General features: G+C 39.5%; 1 protein-coding gene across 1 annotated transcript in view; it reads right to left on the bottom strand.

Moving 5' to 3' along the window:
- The window catches only part of LOC127447481 (vang-like protein 1), a 47,782-nt gene extending 27,374 nt beyond the window's left edge, over positions 1-20,408 (bottom strand). Inside the window, exons 1-2 of the mRNA XM_051709384.1 lie at positions 20,154-20,408; positions 6,134-6,350 (exon numbers count right to left, since the gene is read on the bottom strand). Of these exons, the coding sequence (XP_051565344.1) occupies positions 6,134-6,204 (71 nt within the window). The 5' untranslated portion in view covers positions 6,205-6,350; positions 20,154-20,408. The remainder of the gene's footprint in view (positions 1-6,133; positions 6,351-20,153) is intronic.
- Between the last annotated feature and the right edge of the window lie 1,111 nt (positions 20,409-21,519).

Here is a 21,519-nt window from a genome sequence, read left to right as displayed (position 1 = left end):
AGAATACTTTGACAAGCAGAGCCGGGAGAGCATATGGAATCTTTGGCTCAGAACGCAACACCAAAATCCAGCTTAAATCTGTGATATAGCAAGAGTGAAAAAAGTCATACAAGCATTAGCGATCATATACTTAATTAGGTGCACAGAATCTGAAACAAATGTGTATGAAAGAGGACAATCATGTAAGGTAGGAATAACACAAAACACGATATAGTGACTGAAAAAAAAAACAGTAGAAATGGAAACCAAATGAGCACTAACCCCATCAGAGTCATGCCAAACAAATGTCCAAAAACTTGTGCTCTTCTGGGAGAGATAGGGAAAGATTATATTTGATCAGTTGATGTTTAAAGACACTACCAACACCTCATATTTTCCTGTATACATTTTGGATCAGATGTTATATTGAAATACCCCAGATCTGGTGAAAATTTGGAGTCAGTTTTAGAGCTTGATTCTTGTTAATGAGTCTGTCATGTAAAATAATTTTAAGGATGTCATCAAATATCGATATATCGATTATTAATCAACACGTTATTTTATCGATATATTTTTGAGGCATCGATATATTAAAATGAACTGAAATTTAAATTACAAGCCCAATTTGCATGCTTTCCAATTCCCTCAGTTGGCCTCTTTCTAACAGTCTGGTATGAAACTGATGTAAATGCGTGTGGGAGCGGGGGTGCGGCCAAGCGCTGATTTGTGAATGGAGAGCGAGGCCAGGAGAAATGAATGGTAAAGAATCGCACCTGTGTATAATTTCCTTAACAGCTGTTCTGTGTTTCAGTGAGTGGCGTTGGGGAGATAAAAGGGGAGACGAGAAGCCCAGAGGAGAGAGAGAGCCGAGTTTGATCCTGTGTGTGTGATCTTTAGAAGCCGCTGAAAAGCGAAGTCTTTGTTAATAAAACTTTGAGTTATTTGGACTAAGAACGCTGTCTCCCGCTTCCTCGTTCCCTGAAACATAGAGGGATCTGTTACAGTGGTGCTGAAACCCGGGAATTGGGGAATTTTGCCGTCGTGGAGTCCTCGCCGCTGGTTGAAATTGTCAAGACACTGGCCGGCATCCACCAAATGCAACATCAGGCCCTCATGGAGCTGTTGGTGTAACAAGAACAATGGTTCCGGGCCCTGATACATGCACAGGCAGAGGACCGACAGGTGATCCGGAGATTACTGCCACAGAAGGGTACTCCAGCAGCGACCTCGACTGAACCCACCATGCCCCAGATCACACTGGCAAAAATGGGGCCCCAGGACAACCCCGAGGCATTTATAGATCTGTTCGAGTGTGCCGAGGAGGGGTCGTCCTGGCCCCGCGCACAGTGGGCAGTCCGTCTGTTGCCGCTGTTGTCGGAGGAGGCTCAGCTTGCGGCCCAACAGCTTCCGGTCGCAAGTTTGCTGGAGTGCCCGGACCTAAAATGAGCCATCCTGCAACGGGTCGGCCGTAACCCAGAACAGCACCGTCAGCGCTTCTGGGCGTTGACGTTCAGGCAGTTCGGCCGCCTGCTCGTCTTAGCGCAACAGCTCTGTGACACCTGTCGGAGGTGGGTGCTGGCCGAAGGCCGTGACGCCGATGGAGTCATCAACTTGGTGGTGCTGGAACAGTTTGTCGACCAGCTGCCGAGGGGAATGGCGGAGTGGGTCCAGTGCCACCATCCAGCGTTGCTTGAAAAGGCATTCCAGCTGGCAGAGGACCATTTTGCGGCATATCCGGGGGCCGGCGAGCCCTCTTCTCTCTCTCTCTCGCTCTTCCCCCTCTCCATCCTCCCCTTTTCCTGTTCCTGTGCCTCGGAACCAGGGGTCCCTGCCCCCGAAACCTGCTGCCCAGACCCGGGCCTTCCCCAACCCTTCTGTCTCCCCTGTGGCTGTCTCCTTTCCCTCACAGGTTGGCGACTCCATGGCCTCCTGGGCTGATCTGCTGCCGCTGCGGGAATCCCGGGCATTTCCAGGACTGATGCCAGCTGATGGAGGTAGGGGAATTGGTTCGGATTCACGACGCACCACAGCTGGGACGTACCGGATACCGGTGAGTATCCAAGGGGGTACATATCAAGCCTTGGTGGATTCAGGCTGTAATCAAAATTCAATTCATCAATGCTTGGTTCAAGGTGAAGCTTTGGATGCAGGGTGAAGGTGAGGTGTGTGCATGGGGATGTTCACGATTACCCTTTAGTGGCCATCTTTATTCAATTCAAAGGGCAAAAGCATCAAATAGAGGTGGTGGTTAGTCCCCGCCTCACCCATCCACTAATTTTGGGTACGGATTGGCCAGCATTTACAACTTTATTCAGGGAAATTTGTGTGGATGGGTCCTGTAACAAAGTGAATCGGTGAGTGGTGTGCAATTTGCTGGCTGGGGAGGCAGTACCAGGGCCGTCTACATCAGCTCCACGTCAGGATGATGCAAGGGAGGACCCTTAGAGGTTCTTGCTTCTGGTGGACTACACAACGCGATATCCGGAAGCAATGGCTCTGTGCAACATCTCAGCATGAAGTGTTACGGAGGCACTCTTCAGAATAATCTCCCGGGTGGGGATTCCGAAAGAAAACTTCACTGAACAGGGCACTATGTTTATGTCACGTAAGATACGTGAACTGTACGAATTATTGGGGATTAAATCAATTCGGACCAGCATTTACCACCCCCAAGTAGATGGCTTGGTCAAACTATTTAATCAGACCCTAAAGAATATGATTCGTAAGTTCGTGCACGAAGACACTCGAAATTGGGACAACTGGCTCGAGCCCCTATTATTTGCAATTCGAGAGGTCCCGCAAGCCTCCATCTTGCAGTTCTCCCCATTTAAATTATTGTATGGGCGTCGTCCGCACGGTGTGCTCAATGCCCTACGGGAAAATTGGGAGGAAGGACCTGCGAACAGCAAAAAACTAAATTCAACACGTTCTTGACCTGAGAGCAAAGCTCCAGGTTCAAGAACGACAAAGCCGGCTGTATAATAGGGGTACTCGGCTACGGAAATTTACACTGTGAGATAGAGTCCTTGTATTACTCTCCACATCGAGCTCTAAATTACTTGCCAATTGGCAAGGACCCTTTGAGGTCACATGATGAGTCGTGGAATTCGATTATGAGGTTAAACGAACGGATAGAGGCGGAGCACATCAGATTTACCACCTCAATCTCCTAAAACCGTGGAGGGAGGCGGTCCCCGTGACGTTGGCGACGGTGGTTCCAGAGAGGGAGGAGCTCGGACCGAAGGTGAACTTAACCTTTGAGTCACCGATCGAGTCACCCTAGTCACTTGCGTAGACAACCTCTCACCATCACAAGTCACGGAGTTTGCCAGGTTGCAAGGAGAATTCTCTGACATGTTCTCGCCTCTTCCTGGCTTTACGAATCTCATAGAGCACCATATTGAAATGACCTCAGGGGTAGGGCAGCTGAGAGGAGATGGCGGAAATCTAAAGATCCAGCAGATCTAGGTAAATATCAGTCCCTGCTTGCAACTTTTTCGAGCAACCCCGCTGCTGAAGAAACCCGCACTTAATCCCACACAAATAGAACACTACAGACCAGTTTCTCTCATCCCATTCATGGCAAAAACACTTGAAAGGGCAGTTTTCAATCAAAACTCTGCCTATCTCTCACAGAACAAGCTGCTGGATGACAATCAGGCAGGCTTTAAAAGTGGACACTCCACCGAGACTGCCCTGCTGTCTGTCACCGAGTCGCTGAGATGGGCGAAAGCTCAATCAAGATCATCAGTCCTGATTCTGCTGGACCTTTCTGCAGTCTCTGACACAGTCAACCATCAGATCTTACTCTCTATCCTCTCCTCGCTGGGCATCACAGGAACTGTGCTTGACTGGTTTAAGTCCTATCTCTCAGGTAGGTCCTTCAAGGTAGCCTGGAGAGGTAAGGTATCCAAGCCACATCAGCTACTTACTGGGGTACCTCAGGGATCAGTGCTTGGGCCACTTCTCTTCTCTATATACACAACATCACTGGGACCCATCATTCAGGCACATGGTTTCTCTTACCACTGCTACGCTGATGACACGCAACACTACTTGTCTTTCCAGCCCAACGACACCACAGTGACTGCTAGAAATTTCTGCCTGCCTGGCGGACATCTCGGCCTGGATGAAGGAGCACCACCTGCAACTCAACCCAGCCAAGATTGAACTCCTTGTCTTTCCAGCCAACCCTGCTGTTGAACACAACATCACTGCGCAGCTGGGTGCAACTACAGTAACGCCTTCCAAATCGGTCAGAAATCTAGGGGTAACCATCGACAACAGACTAAATTTCACAGACCACATCTCAAAGACCACAAGATCATGTAGATTTACACTCTACAATATCAGGAAGATAAGACCCTTCCTCTCTGAACATGCCACACAACTGCTTGTCCAGTCACTTGTCATAACTAGACTGGACTACTGTAACGCTCTCATTGCAGGCCTCCCTGCATGTGCAACTAGACCCCTCCAAATGATCCAGAATGCAGCAGCACGTCTGGTCTTTAATGAACCAAAGAGAGCACGTTACACCACTCCTTGTCTCTCTCCACTGGCTACCGGTTGATGCACGTATCAAATTCAAGGCTCTAATGCTGGCATACAGAATAGTCACTGGGTCTGCTCCAGCAAATCATTTATGCAGAGCTACGCGCCCACTAGAAGCCTGCGGTCGGCTAAGGAACATCGCCTTGTTGTACCAACACAAAGAGGCACCAAAACACTTTCCCGGACTTTCAGCTTCATCGTACCACGTTGGTGGAACGACCTTCCCAACTCCACCCGTGAAGCTGACTCCCTCTCTGTCTTCAAAAAACGACTAAAAACACATCTTTTCCATGAGCACTTAACCAGTCATTAAAAATAAAAAAAAATAAAAAAAATTCTGTTGCACTTTATTCTGTTTTGAATACTATTATGATATTAGTGATACTTTGTAATACAGCACTTTTCATACCACTGTCTCCTGAGATGATTCGCTTATGTTTTCATCTCTTGTAAGTCGCTTTGGATAAAAGCGTCTGCCAAATGAATAAATGTAAATGTAGTGGTACGCAGTCATCCCTACCGATTACCTGAATAAAAAAAAAAAGTGGTTTGGAAAATATTAAAATCCATACTTGATATGGGGGTAATAGAAAAATCCCACAGTGACTGGGCCAGCCCTGTGGTGCTGGTTCCGAAGAGTGACAGCTCAGTCAAGTTCTGTGTGGATTATACAAAAGTCAATGCGGTGTCTAAATTTGATGCATACCCAGTGCCTCGCATTGACAAACTGCTCAATCAGTTAGGCGCGGCTCGCTAATCTTTGTCCTTTGATAATGATTTGGGTTGAGTTTAATTGAAAACTATGAGAGTTGCGCACCATGGCACAGCAAAATGATGATGCTGAACATTGCTGTTGTGTGCGTACCTTCATAGAAAATAATTGTTTCTAATTTTAGAACGTGCCATGCCGTCTGCCAGACGTGTTCAGTGTCCCTTTAATTTACCCTGCTGCTCACACTTCACCAAAGTTTTGTTGAGAAGAATTTTGAAAAGATTAAGACTATTATGTAATAAGCAGCCCAATTTGTATCTGAAAAAATTTATATATATCGATAATCATCTGGAAAATATTTCAATTATTGATGCGTGGAAAAGGCATAGATCCCAGGCTTATCCTGGTTCAATTTAAGTTAAGCTCTATTGACAGCATCTGTGGCATGCTGTCAATTACCACAGAAAATAAATTAACTCATCTCTCAGTTAGTTAAAACAAACACTAACTATGTTTACAGTAATGTACTTACAATGCTATTGATTACCATATACAATTATTTTCAGCTTAACTTTAACTGGGAACTGGTTACTAATGACACTGATTCATTTTTCAAAGTAAGTATTAGGACCATTAGAGGTCATTTCTGAACAAATTCATCAGCAATTAATTAAAAATTCCATCACTTATGAGCAACAGAATAATATCACTGACTAATTCATTTAATTCCCTACACTTAGACCTCTAAATAAATGCAGAATTGTTTCATTAGGTTAATATTAATTTTTTGCATGAATTATGAGGCAATCTGGAAAACATTAAGCAAATGTAATCCGAACTGATAAAAATGCTGTTCTCAAGAGAGTTAAATGAGAGAGAGTCATTTACCTCTGTTTGTTTGATCCCCGTGACCTGTTGGAGTGGTGGGAATAACCAGACTGAATGGACTCCGTGTCCATGGCAATGCTCTCTGACTGTGATTGGTTTAACGCCGTGGAGGAAGGAATGTAGAGACAGTTAAAGGGCAGACGATAATAAGGAAATACATGAAGCTGTGTGAGATGAAAGGATCAATTCTGGGGCCTTTTAGTTATCAAACATTAACCTAAGAAGAAAGAGAAAAAGAAAGAGAAAGAAGAGAATTTTTAACAAACCATACTATACACATAAATACACCAGATACAATACAATCATGTTTTAATATTGTATATCATTTAATTCAGAGCATAAACAGTCTCACACTTATTGCATGATAGTATCTCTCAAAAACAAAACAAAAAAAAAAACAAAAAAAAAAACATTTTTAAAGCACATTTCTTCCTCTAAGCAATGCTACTAAAGCCCAACCCCAAAGGTCAAATTTTGAAGTCTCTTTCCATTATCCCACATGTGAAAAAGAAAAGCAATCCTAGAGTGAACTCTATAAACAAAAGAAACAAACAAAAAAGCATTGTAAAATACACCAAGATCACTCAAATCATGAAATACAGTAGGCTTGCCATGATCACGAAAACGTACTAAAACGGAAACAAAATGGTTCATTGCAGCAATGCTTAGACAACTGTAGCATGCTGATGGCATCAATGTGTTCAACTCATTCAACTAGTTTCTCTATTCCAGTGGTACTTAACCTTAGCAAATTGAAAACCCAAGCTGACAAATTTACAATGCTTACAAGAGGCATTTTTTCCCTCAAACCACAGTAGTACATGCTGGGATATGTTCATTAGTGATAATTTATTAAAGAATGGATCTAAACTCTAAACTGTACTACTCCCTCATACTATGAATTCTGCTGCTGCCTTCTCTTTTGTATTGACGGGGAAAGAGTTTTTTTTTAATGGTTTGGTTTTTTTCTGCCCATTAGTGCTCCACCTTGAGGGAATTCTTCCCTGAATATTGGTGCTTGGTTTCAAAGTGACACTTTAAATTTGATCTTTTAAAATTGTGAGACTACACCACTGCATACACACTTTCCCATACCATTCTACACACGTACTCCTGCTCAAATCTCCAGTTCATTTCCACACCTACGTGTCAACCAAATTTAGACTAAGCTAGCTACAGCAAACAGCAATTTAAAAAATATTTTTTTTTATAGCTAATGACTGTTAAGTGACATTGCAGAGTGCTACACCTAATGGCCGCGGTTTTTCCGTGTTCCGGATTGGACCGTGCCCGGTCGACCGCGTTGCGTTTCAAAGAATGCTCTTTTGACCACGAGTGGATATGAAGGCTTTCAAAGCATGCACACTAGTACTGCTTAGTTATATTCTTTTAGTACAGTCAATGGAAGGCGCAATGGCCTACAATGTGCACAGACGATGACTGTGCTCGAGAAAATCTGGGTCACACGTGGACAGTCTTCGCAGACTGTGCTGATGACTAAATTTGCGTCACGCATACTGTGCAATCAGCGACATGGACAGCCGAAGTATACTTTAGCCTTAAGGCTTATTCTGATAAGTTGGTCAGCACCCAGAGCCATAGTGATGTGACTTGCAACAATACAAGCTGCGGATGAATACGTTAAGCTGAAGTGTGTAAATTCTAATAAATAAATAAAAAATAAAAAACGTTTCCAAACAGGTTTCCCAAACACTCCCCCCACCTGCCATGGGTCGAAAACAAATAGTCCTACCTGAAACTGGAGCAATTGGCTGAGCCAGCAATATTCTGTCAGGCTGATTGGGATGTTAAACAAACAGAGCAATGTTTTAAAGGTGTGACAAAGCCACAGTCTTTACAGTTTTCGTGAAAATAAACTTACAAATGAATAGAAGAAAGTATTTTAATATTTAAAAAAAATACACACTTTAACTTTAAAGAACTATTCTGGAGAAAAATTAAGACTTTAAACATCACCACTGTATTCAAAGATGGGTTGTGTGCCAAGGCTCAGCACAGGCTGTGCACTGATTTATCTGCTCATAAATAACTAATTTGGAGAGACACAGATTCTCTGTCATCTCAAAGGAAGCAACCAACACAACACTCACAAAGCCCACACACGCATACACACACAAAAACACACACAAACACACACAAACACACCATAAGAGGATTTAAAAGTCTAAAAATGTTATCATTGCACAGGCAAATTTATTCCATTACAAGTCAAATTCCACTCACTTTAAACCATGATGGAATTGAATTCTACTAATACACTCTCTTTCCCTCCTCACACTCAAGTCTAGGGGTCTGCATTTAACTAGTGCATGGACAAACTATCCAGTAGGGTGTGTATTATAATATGAAATTAAAGGTAAAGTGATTTCTGCACCACTAGCAGAACCAAAAGGAAGTCTGGATGGGACAACCTGTTTTCAACAACCACATGAAAGACCCATCAAGAATTATATAGATTTCATAGGTATTCAGCAAATTTTTGTAATCACAAGAATGATAGAAAACTTTCTGTAATATTGAGAGAATTTTTGTATTAAAAGAGAAAAAAATAACAGTTTTCCTTGAATGGGGCAATTGTCATAATTGCTACTTTGTTGGAGAATATCAGCAGAGAATACCTTGATCAACCTGAAGTATGTGAACTTTCCAAGATAGCACTGACCACTTTCAAGTCTTCATTTCTCTTATCAAGGAGAGAAATCTGACCTGGACATGGACATGCACACATAGCATTCCTCTGGGATTACCTCATAATGCCCTAAAAACACACACAGATGCACAAAGAATTCCTCTAAAGTTACTCTATGTACACTCATAAGTGTACTCACAGAACGTGTATCAAGTTAGGGAGGCTGGGGGCCTAGTATTTTCTGTACTAAGTTCATGTCATTATATCCTATCACAAAGGACTCCTCCAGAAAAGCAATTACAGCCAAAAATATAGATTTTAACTTCAGACAGGTTTTTCTCTTCTTATCTTGCCACTGCATGTCTATCTGTGCATTTCTATTTTTTGGGATACAATTCATAAGTTGTTGCATATTTTACAGGGAAGCAAATGCCAAATAAATCTGTTCTGTAAACTAAGAATGCGGGAATGTGACAACTTTTGATACATGATCCATGGGAATGTAAGCATAAAGAGGGCATTACCAAAACTGGATCAAAATTGACAGATGGGCTGTCTACAGCAACTGAAAGGAAGACATGCCTGAATTTAGTTTAAAATGTTCTTGTATTATTAGGATACAGAGGGTTAAGAAGCAAAAGGCATTCCTAATTCAGAGTGAATAGTTCTCTAATCTTACCAGGCTTGCTCTGTTGACTTTAATCAGTATTTCATGAGTTCAGATAAAGATCAAACAGTAAAGCTTTTGTGCTTTTGTGTTTCTGCCTTTTTTTCTTTTTTTTTTATTGAGTGAGTCAGATTTGGAGTTTTGATCTTGTGGTCTTAAACATGGCCTTGGTCTGGCCCTAATTACTTAGTGTCCTGGTCTGGGTCTCAAAATACAAAGTGTTGGTTTGGATCTGGGCCTTAGCTAATGGTATCAGACAGACCGCAGCCTATTTCCAAAAAACTAAAAGTGATAATTACCTCAACCACAATTTGGCATGGTATCTTCACCAGTACAGAGAGTTCACACTAATTTCATGGCTCTGAATCGCTATTTACGCACTGTACAAACAAGCTTAGTGTTTGAAGTGAATGCTGCAACAAATTCAATATAATTTCAATTTATTCAAATGGACAGGATGGTTCTGGGTCTTGGGTGTAGGATTTGATGTAGATCTGGGCCTCAAGTCTTGGTCTCAATCTTAGAGGATCGGGTATTGGTCTAGGTTTTGGAGGGTCTGGTTTTGAGTCAAAGTCTGGAAAGTGTACATCAACATAATCCTATATGTAATGATATACCCCATTATATATGTAAGGGATAATGTAAAGTCAGCCAGTCATTGTCGCAAAATAAACACAACAGGGTCATTAGGATCCCTCTGTACCAGTATCACCCTGAAGGTGTTTATTTTGTGAGAATGAACACTTGACTGAACATTATCCTGCTTGTTACACAGCAAAAATAAATAAATGGACATGAAATATTGATTGTAATCAGTCATTGTTAAATATCCTCAAAGCCAATCATTTCATTGGGTTCACACTTTTTCTTACAACTGTAATCATTGAATGAATCTTTTGTTTCAACAACTACAATCAGGAGGTTCTGTGTAAAAGCTTTAACCAACTAACTGAACGCTGCTGTGATCTTAAAAGAATACAATTATTCTTTAAATTATCCATTAAAATGTCCTAATGGCTGATGACCGGTGAAAATATTAAGACAATGCGTCAGATGATGCCACAAGTGTACAGTGGTTGACAATAACAAAGTATTTTTACTGTAGGCTACTTAAGTACATTTTTCAGATTTCTGTACTTTATCAGAGTATTCTTATTTTACGAAACTTTTACTTTTACTTTACAACATTCAAAAGACTTGTAGGTAAAAGAATAGAAAAATAGACTAGGTCTTGTTCTCGCGAGACTATAACTGTAACCCAGCAACAAATGCCGTCTCGAGAGTTTCCGCAGAACGAGGGTTACCGTTCAGATATAGCGTTGCCCAGTAAAATACACAATGACAGTATCGGCTTTCAAGAATTCGCCGTCAAACTTGAAAAACACATCTAAGTAAGTGATTTTTTATATTATATTCATAAGGGTGCCTGGGTAGCTCAGCGAGTATTGACGCTGACTACCACCCCTGGAGTCGCGAGTTCGAATCCAGGGCGTGCTGAGTGATCCAGCCAGGTCTCTTAAGCAACCAAATTGGCCCGGTTGCTAGGGAGGGTACAGTTACATGGGGTAACCTCCTCATGGTTGCTATAATGTGGTTCTCGACTCTCAGTGGGGAGTGTGGTGAGTTGTGCGTGGATGCCTCGAAGAGTTGCGTGAAGCCTCCACACGCGTTACGTCCCTGCGGTAACACGCTCAACAAGCCACATGATTAGATGCGCTGATTGACAGTCTCAGACGTGGAGGCAAATGAGATTCATACTCCTCCACCCGGATTAAGGCGAGTCACTACGCCACCATGAGGACTTACAGTGCATTGGGAATTGGGCATTCCAAATTGGGGAGAAAAGGAGAGAGAAAAAAAATAAAAAATAATAATAATTATATATATATATGTATATATATATATATATATATATATATATATATATATAAAATATTAATAAAACTGCCACAAATGTACTTGCTTGCTAGCAGTAATCTTATAAATACACTCTGGCCAATGCAAATGAGGTTGCAGGGTAATATAGGATATATAGAGAGAGCTATATAAAGAGCCGAGAACAGTTTATTAGAACTATTTCTATTTATATGTCAAATAAAATATATTAATCTCTGTTTTAGAAATTATCAAATCATAAAATGAATAGCAAGGCTTAAGCATGTAAACAGATTTGTCTAGCTTTATTGCAATGTACAATCTCATCTGTTTAGTGTCTGTGGTCATTACAACGATTCAGATTATTTATCACACGTTGACCTAGTAGGGTATGTTGTCCTACAATTATTTAAACAGTAAAACAATTATGAAGCACAAAATGACTGATAAAATAGCAAAGATGTACTAATTGGCAATTTACAAAGATAACAAAACATTGTTTGGCCAACAGATATCGTAATAAATAAATTGTAAAAATGTAATGACATTTATGAAGAATACTCATCGTGAGAATGTTGATGTGGCTATCCTTATGAAGACTCTCCATAGACAGGGCTGGGGAGTAACGAAATACAAGTAACGGGAATACGTATTTAAAATACAAAATATAAGTAACTGTATTCCACAACAGTTACAATTTAAATCATTGGTATTTAGAATACAGTTACATTCAAAAAGTATTTTTGATTACTGAAGAGATTACTTTGCATTTTATTGTCATTTGTTTCATTTAATATTTAGTCCTTTCAGATGGAAAACATTTATACATATAAATGATGTGATCCAAAGTGCATTTGAACAGCGGTGAAACACTTTCTTATGATGTGTTACATTCATACAAGCAGACAGAGAAGTATGTTTGAAGTAAGTTTGAAGCAGAAGAAATAGAAATAAACCTTGTGTAAATTGTCAGCTTTACGCTAAGCTAAAATGCTATTTCTAGCCATTTTACATGCACGTTACCAGGCACGATCATATTTTTTATCAAGAAAATTCACATTGCATCATAATTTCTTTTTTCTTGTAAGACCTTTGATATTAGGGCAAAAATCATATTCTTGATAATAATTGTTTTATTGTTTTCCTGAAAAATATCTAAAAACCCTTAAAATGTGAATTATCTTGTTTTAGAAACAACACTGAATAAGATATTTAAGTTTTTCAGAGAATGTATTTTTAACATGTGTATTTTGTCTTACTGTACTGGCAGAGTTTTTATAGTCAAAACAAGTGAAAAAAATTTACCAGTGCTGAAGAAGTAATCCGAAGTATTTAGAATATGTTACTGACCTTGAGTAATCTAATGAACTTCATTACAAATTACATTTTACAGCATGTATTCTGTAATCTGTAGTGGAATACATTTCAAAAGTAACCCTCCAAACCCTGTCCATAGACATAATGATTGTTATACTGTACAAACTATAGATTCTATCCCCTAACCCTACCCCTAAACCTAACCCTCACAAAAAACTTTCTACATTTTTACATTTTCAAAAAAACATAGTTTAGTATGCTTTTTAAGCGATTTGAATTAGAAATGTCCTCATAACCACATTTATAGCATAATACCATTGTAATTACCAGTTTGTAACCCCAAAAAATGTCCTTGTAATGGTAGTTGTGAATGGTAGTTTTTCTTAATAAAAAGCTCTAAACTATCTATGTGCCCGTGACATTAGACCAATATCTGCTTAAATATATATGAACAGGAGGATACAGCATATTGAAATGCAAAAATTTTTAAAACAAAAGCGTTAAAGGGATAGATCACTCAAAAATGAGAATTTCCTCTTCATTTACTCACCCTCATGCATCCCAGATGTGTATGATTTTCTTTCTTCTGTAGAACACAAAGATTTTTAGAAGAATAACTCAGCTCTGTAGGTCCATACAATTCAAGTAAATGGTGGCCAGAATTTTGAAGGTCCAAAAAACACTTAAAGGCAGTATAAAAGTAATCCATATGACTCCAGTGGTTTAATCCATATCTTCGGAAGTAATATGATAGGTGTGGGTAAGAAAAAGATACATTTTTAAGTCCTTTTTTAATATAAATTCTCCTCCCTGCCCAGAAGTTTGTGATATGCACAAAGAATGTGAATTGCCAAAAACAAAAGAAAAATAAAGTGAAATTGGAGATTTATAGTAAAAAATTTACTTAAATATTGATCTCACTCACACTTATCATATCTTTTCTGAAGAAACGGATTTAACCACTGAAGTCACACGGATTACTTTTATGCTGACTTTATGTGCTCTTGGAGCCTTAAAGTTCTGCAAGTGAACAGTGTGACGCCATGCCAATGATAACAGCGCTTCGCTGCCACGGAGGTTTAAACTTTCCCCAAGCTTGCAAATTTCTGATCAGCGACTACAATGTATTGTATCCCGCACACTGACAAAAGCAGCCAGCATTATTCCCATTTCGAATGCCCGCAGTGAGAAATTTCTCACTTCAGAATTGCATTAAAACAGTCTTGTGTTGCAGTCTTCTGGAGAGAAGGACACCAGGATTATGTGAATCTCACATTTGACTTCAATTTGGCAGTAAAACGCTTTTGTGTTATGAAAAATCGGAGGAAAATAATCATAAAAATAAAGAGCCAAGGAAAAAAATGAAATCATATGACATAACGATTTATTTCAATATTTATTTATAAATGAAAAGATATGTGGCAAATTGCAGTTTAGTTGTTTTGTTTTGAATTTTTGAATGGAAAAGCAGCTATAATGAATAAACAAGTATTGTTTGACTTGATTGTGTCATTATTAGCAAGTATCGCATTATTATGCATAGTCCATCACGTTACAGTGCAAAATAAACACAGAAATGAGATTTTTTCCAATTTGTCCGGTAAACTTTATGAATTTTTTAGCGGAAACTCTGGCACATGCGTGTGCGTCAAGCGCGAGGAAGTATAATAAAGCTTCAAATCATTATCGTGCTAAGAAGACTGCAGATGTCATGATTTATAATGAAAAAAAAAGTTACATTTTGGTCTGTTTCTCACCCAAAACTGATCGTATCGCATAAGAAGGCATGGATTAAGCCACTTGAGTTGTATAGATCACTTTTATGCTGCCTTTATGTCCTTTTTGGAGCTTGGACATTTTGGGTCCCATTGACTTGCATTGTATGGATATAAACACATCATACATCTATGAAAAAATATTTGTTCCGCAGAAGAAATAAAGTCATAAGAGTCTGAGATGTTATAAGGGTGAGTAAATAATAAGAAAATTATCATTTTTGGGTAAACAATTCCTTTAATGTGATGGTGGATGCAGTAACATACAATTGAGAATTTTAATATGAACATGGACAATGCAGTTTGAGCATACAGTCACAATGTTGTGTTAACTGGAGCAAGAGATTCCCTGAAGGCTTGTACATTTAGCCATCAAAACTCAGATTTTCACAGCCATTACACCTACAGAGCTAAGACACATGAATACACACATAATTTGACTGAGAGGCCCACTCAGCCAGCGAAGCCTTTAACATATGTTCAAATCGCTGAGTAATGTGTATCATATACACACATGCAGAAACATACATGCACACACACATACAACACTTTCACATGTGCTTAGAGGCAGTCATGCTTGATCAAAGGCAGAACAATGACATGTCTTCACCTCCTAAACAAGAATACAGGACAGGCAGAGAGACAGACAGAAACAGAGAGCAGAGAGAACGAGACTGGAAGGGGGAGGGACAGTGAGAGTCAAAGGAATCGAAGTAATGAAGGAAAAAATACTCTGTAGTTTTTTCAGAATGTGCAGCAGTATCTGACACATAAAAGCAAGCACACAAACATACACATAAAACTGACCAATATATTCAGTCCTTAGAGACTTCAACGCTGCTTTATAGTATCTGAAATATAATGGTTGCACTAATATCACAATTTTGACCGATACCAAGTTATTTTAATGTCAGTAATTTTAATGGCAATAACTGATAATATGGTTTTACAATATCCAGTTTTACAATTCTTTGTTTCACAATATTAAAAAAAATATACAGTACATGCATTTTCCCCCATCAAGCGCCAGTCTTGAATTTTGTAAAATCAGGTATCAAAACAATATAGAGCCCTGATATTATCTGTGTTTAATAGTGGCTTAATCAGATATGTCTATAATTTACAAAACACTAATACTGGCCAACACCGATATAGTCACCATCCTTGTGTAAACCTAACAGACAGTTTATATCCATTATAGCCATTTTGTAAATCTGAAGTTTGTTATGGTACACTGATCAAAACATTACTCAATGTTTAGAGCTCTGGTGCAAATGTATACTCCAATACACTGAGCCGTGGTGTTCATGTGGGTGATGCAGGTTCGAATCTGGCCTATGACTTCTTTATAAATAGTGGTTTGGAATCTCAAAAAGAGGGCGTGGTTACTCCAGAAGGGGTGGGGTTACTCCAAAAGGGGACGTTAGGTCAGGGGCTCCCTAAATCTTTACTGGTGGTTTGGAGCTCCCGCCCCTTTTTGGAGCTCTGCCTGCAGCTATATCCTTCTCCATATGGGCATATGTGAGCTCCATTGGGTGAAATGTCCACAGAGGGGCGCTAAAAGCGAGTTGTTCCACATTTTATAACCCTAACCCAAACCCTAAACATAACCATTGCTGGAGAAAAAATTTAATGCTAGAGGGAAAAATGCAACCTCCAAATCGCGCTCGTCACTGATTATGCAAACGCAATTACTTCCTGGTTTCAACGGGAGATCCAAACCCAGATCTTCCATGCTGCTGAAGCAATGTGCTTCTGGTCATGCCACAGGGAAAGGTAAACATACTGGAGCCGATGCAAATATGTCTGATTGGAGATGGCGCTTGTCCGTGAGTCAACATAATGTGTCCGTATTGGGGTACTGGAACTCTTGGAAACAAGATGCCGACTTCCTGTGTGGTCATGTTACAACACACACAGGCTCTTCAAAGGAGTTAACATCATGAATATGTAAATAGTATGTTTGTGAGTGTATATTGTGAAAGAGAAAAGGAAAGTGAGAGAGACAGCAAGAGATGAGAAAGAGAAGTCACAGAAGAGAAGTTACAGAGCCTCACTCTCTTTAATTTGGGTGTTGAGGCCTGATGGAAATTAAATAATTGTGCTGGAAACTGTGGCAGCTCTGTATATAGCCAGCACAACCCAGCCCTATGTAGAACGTTATCCCGCACAGCACACCCTCTCTCCAGCTGTGAGCTTAGTCTGTCTCCAAGGAACAGATGTTGTAGAAACCACCACATACACACACACATTCATATATACATCAAAAAAAAATTCTTCAGGTAACCTGTAATTTTTACATCATGTGGTAACAAGTCAAAATGTTAAATTAAATTAAAAACTAAATCAACCTGACTGCATTAAGTAACAACAACAAAAGTAATTTTTTTATGGGTTAGATCAAGTAAAAAGTAACCACTAAAGTAACAATTGCAGATGATTACTTTTTTCAGTGTATGTTCCTAATGCTTTTCATTCAAGCAGCTCATTTGTGTGCATCCTCTGCTACACTGCACCCCAGAAGTAAATAGTTAGTTACTTTGTTACTCATGCCCTGTGATCCTGCCCTATGCTCTGTATCTGAAAGACTGCACACAACACATATTTATATTATGTATTCATCTTGAACAGCACATGCAAGCAAACCCGCTTTGTGCAATAACCAGGTTCCGTCTGAGCTCAACAAAATAGGACTGAAACTTGAACACTTCGAACTCTGGATGAATTATTAAACATTAAAATATGATAAAAGAAAAGGAAATTCAGGATACGCATGTAGACACAGAAAGTGTGTATAAAGAGGACGATACTTTATAAATACATAACAGGAACCAAAACAACAACAACAACAACAACAACAACAACAAAAAACAATGATGAAGCCCTTTCCCTCTGCTTTGTTTTCAAGAATTTTTTTTTTTATTATTTATTTATTTATTTATTTATTTATTTTTGTGCATATGAGCGTGAAAATTTTGGGTATGCATAATTCATGTGCTGTCAGATGTAAACTGAAAGAGTTGTGCTGACAGAATAAAAGGCAATCTTTGCGAGTATGTGTGTGTGTGTGTGTGTGTGTGTGTGTGTGTGTGTGTGTGTGTGTGTGTGTGTGTGTGTGTTTTCTGATGTGCAAAAGACATAACATGCCTGCCTCGCAAGAAAGACAGTCTCAATGCTTATTTCTGGAGCTTTAAGAGTGGGAAAAAACATGCATTGACACAATTTAGCAGATAACAAAACACATAACGGATGCTCTGTTAACATCCACACATTAAGCTATTACTAGTACAACACTAACTCAAGTGAAGTTTAAGTGCTTTGTTTCACAATCCCTTTTTTTCCCCCCATAAAAGCGTTGCATCTTTCAGATGACCCTAAGTGCAACTGCATTATCTGGCCTACATTAGCCTGCGGTAGCTTCCTACAGAGACCAAGAAGCACCAGGAAGTCCAGAGACGGGAATTTAGGTCAGATGTGAGCAGCATGATTCTTCATATACTTGACGAAGTATTGCCCGTGTTGTATGAGTCAAGAGAAGGAACATGTTTTAGTAAACTGTAGATAAACTTACAGCAGCTTAGGATGTCAATATATGTGTGTAAAATGAATCATCTTACTTTTGGAGAGATGCTCTTCTTCAAACCTAAAAATTGACATGATAATAAATATTTGTTACTCCACACTTAAAGGGATAGTTCACCCAAAATTGACATTTCTCTCATCTTTTACTCACTTTCATGCCATTCCAGATGTGTATGACTTTCTTTCTTCTGCTGAACACAAAGACTTTTAGAAGAATATCTCAGCTCTGTAGGTCATATCAATGCAAGTGAATAGTCACCAGACCTTTGAAGCTCCAAAAATCATATAAATTCAGCATAAAAGTAATCCATAAGACTCCAGTAGTTTAATATATGTCTTCTGAAGCGATGCAATCACTTTGGGTGAGAAACAGATAAATATTTCAATCCTTTCTTAATATAAATCTACAATTTTACTTACAGAATTTGAAAGAATGTGAAAGTGAAAGTGAGATTTATGGTAAAAAGGACTTAAATATTGATGTTTTTCACCCACACCTATCTAATAGCTTCAGAAGTTATGGATTTAACCACAGGAGTGTTATGGATTACTTTTCTGCTGCCTTTATGTGATTTTTTTGGAGCTTGAAAGGTCTGATCACCATTCACTTGCACTGTATGGACTAACAGACCTGAGATATTCTTCTAAAAATCTTCATCTGTGTTCTGAAGAAGAAAGAAAGTCATACATATCTGGGATGGCATGAGAGTGAGTAAATTATACATTTTTGGGTGAACTATCCCTTTAACAGTAAAGTAAGATTGGTACTGATGATGGTAAACTCAGCGAGGGATATACATAGGTGCAGGGCCATAGCTAAAGGGGTGAAAGCTGGTAACGATTCTAGGGACCCACACGTCCAGGGGAGCCCACAACAAACTTTGAACTGTATGTGAAAGGGCCCCAGACTACTATAGAGTCATGGGGCCCAGAATTCTCAGCTACAGCACTGCACAGGTGTATGTTTACTTAATGAAAAAGAGGGATTAAAACAGGCGTCTCAGTAACATAAGGACTGTTGACCTCCAAGTATCCTCTTTAGAACCATCAAGATTAAGGTTAGAGGCTAAATTGTGCGCTGCCCCCTCCCAACCCCACCCCCTTTTTGTTTCAAACAGAATAAATTAGTCATTAAGGAGTAGAGTAAAAGATACGTATTAATTCACCTTGTTAATGCACCAACGCTCAAACGCAATGTGATAAATGCACAATTATGTATCATTCCTCAAAAGCGTTTGTTGTTTTCATGCGGACCACGCATTAAAAAAAAAAGAAACTGTTCCGCTTAAGCTGAACACACCCGTTTCTCTTGCAAAAATGCGAGAATATCCCCTCAACCGAGCAGCAGAATGTGTTGAAGGAAACCAACGCGAACCGCAAGAGGTTAAATCCTGCATAGCTCATGGGCGTAATGGATAGCGTTGGAAAGTCCGATTCATTTTAACGAACCGGTTCATTCGAGCAAGAATCGGTTCAAAAATTATTCATATATCGATTCGTTTGAGCACAAGTACTTTGCGAATCGGTTCGACCGAATCATAACAAAGAACCAGTTCAAAACGAACGATTCGTTCATGAATCGGACATATCTAGTAACGCATACACTATGGATACACCACCCAATTCAATGGAATGCCAACCATGTGCTTTAAAGAGGCACGTCACAGTCTCCAGTACATTCAATAAACAAATCAACAAATAAACAAACAAGCACTGAACACAAACACTCTTCGTGGGGCGCACCCAGCAGAACTTGTTGGAGCCTGAATGACACGAGACTGATTATCTATTGGCTACTGAGGAGCTAATTCCAAATGGACAAAATCAGTCGGCGTAAATTATAGTAGATGTATCTAAACGTAGTGTTATAAGTGTTATAGCAATTTTACTGTGCATATAATGGGTTAACCTTTGACGTCTCGCTGGAAGCATTAAGAATGAATTTGGTCTTCCCTGTCATTAAGGACCATAATCAATACTACAGACTACATGACCAATGGCTGGAAATCTGTGTTTTACAGACAGAAGCAAGGACACCATGGCTTTAACAGCATTCATGCCGGTGTCATTTAATGCCTAAGGTGATCGTTGCTTGTTTAGATCAATGCAGTGAGCACAAAAGAATAACAGACAATAGGTATATCAGAAACTTACCTTGTCGCTACGCCAGCATCTTCCAATAAAGTGATCCTGTGATCAACGTATTGTATCCAGATTTACCTTCTATCAAGCATTGCGACCAATCGGTAAAGATCCTTCATAGGCGATGCACTTTGGCAGAGAAGGTGGAGGGACCGAGTCTGAATCCAGTGTGTTGCGCTAGGGGGAGTTATCGCCTCTAGAGGTATAGCTACTGTTACAAAAATTCATACCTCATGCATGTCCTCATTGAAACCCATTGGCACGTGTGATCCTGAGCTTAGATAAAGCCTTTGGCAGCATTTGTGGCACAATGTTGATTACCACAAAAATAATTTCGACTTGTCCCTTTAAAAAAAAAAGAAGAAGCAAAAAGCGAGTTTACAGTGAGGCACTTAAAATTGAATTTTATGGGCCAATGTTTAGAGGGCTTAAAGACAGGACCGAAACGTCCGTTCTCCTGTACTGTGAGATATGAATAAAATATAAGAAATTGAGAAAAAGGAGTGCGGGCCATCTTGTTTTTGAGGGCTTATGCTGCGTTCCATTCAAATCGGATGTGGGATATTCCTACTTGATATCTCCGATCTCCAACCATAAATGCATTCCATTGCCAGATGCTCTGAAGATGACGTTTAAGGAAACAAAACTTAAATGCTCCCGTTAGCTTAGCAAGTGTTTGACTGTCACTAGATGTCTCCTAGCAACCCAGTTCATAAACAGTTTGCAACGCTAGCATTTGTGCTACAGGTGTACGATTATCAAAAGTGAGTGTCATTTACCATGTTTGAACACCTGCTACTCTGCTAACGTTTGTTAAACGCGCTTTAATATCATGTAAATGTAGGAACTTTGACTAATTTATCGATATTATTTTGTTTATCACTTATTTTGCATCTTGCTGGGTGCCGACATGATTGTGTGACATAACGCACATGCATCTCGGCCAAGTTGGAATTACGACTTCAAGTGGCGTTCCATTGCACTTTTCCCAGTAGGAAGTTGGAAAATCCGACTTTCCGAGTTGAATGGAACGCAGCATTAAAGACAGAAATGTGAGGCTTATAATTTTATGAAAACACTAACATGAATTCTTCTGTTAAAACTCAGAAGAGTTTTGCCTATTATTTGAGCTTTAAAATTGTTCAAATCGTCGTTTTTACGGTCGTTTTAGGGTTTAGAGTTGCTTCGTCATGGCAACGAAGCTGTGAAATTGGCTATAACTTTACACAGAAAAGGTTAGTAAGCGATTATATCATGTTAAAATCATGTTAACATACATTGTTTACGTCTTGTGGCTATACTTCTGAAACATTGAGTATTTTAACGTTTACAGATTGGCTCCATTCACTTCCATTGTAAGTGCCTTATTGTAACCTTG

The sequence above is a fragment of the Myxocyprinus asiaticus genome, chromosome 10 (assembly GCF_019703515.2).
Source record: "Myxocyprinus asiaticus isolate MX2 ecotype Aquarium Trade chromosome 10, UBuf_Myxa_2, whole genome shotgun sequence".
NCBI lineage: Eukaryota > Metazoa > Chordata > Actinopteri > Cypriniformes > Catostomidae > Myxocyprinus > Myxocyprinus asiaticus.
This window is presented reverse-complemented; position numbering and strand designations above follow the sequence as displayed.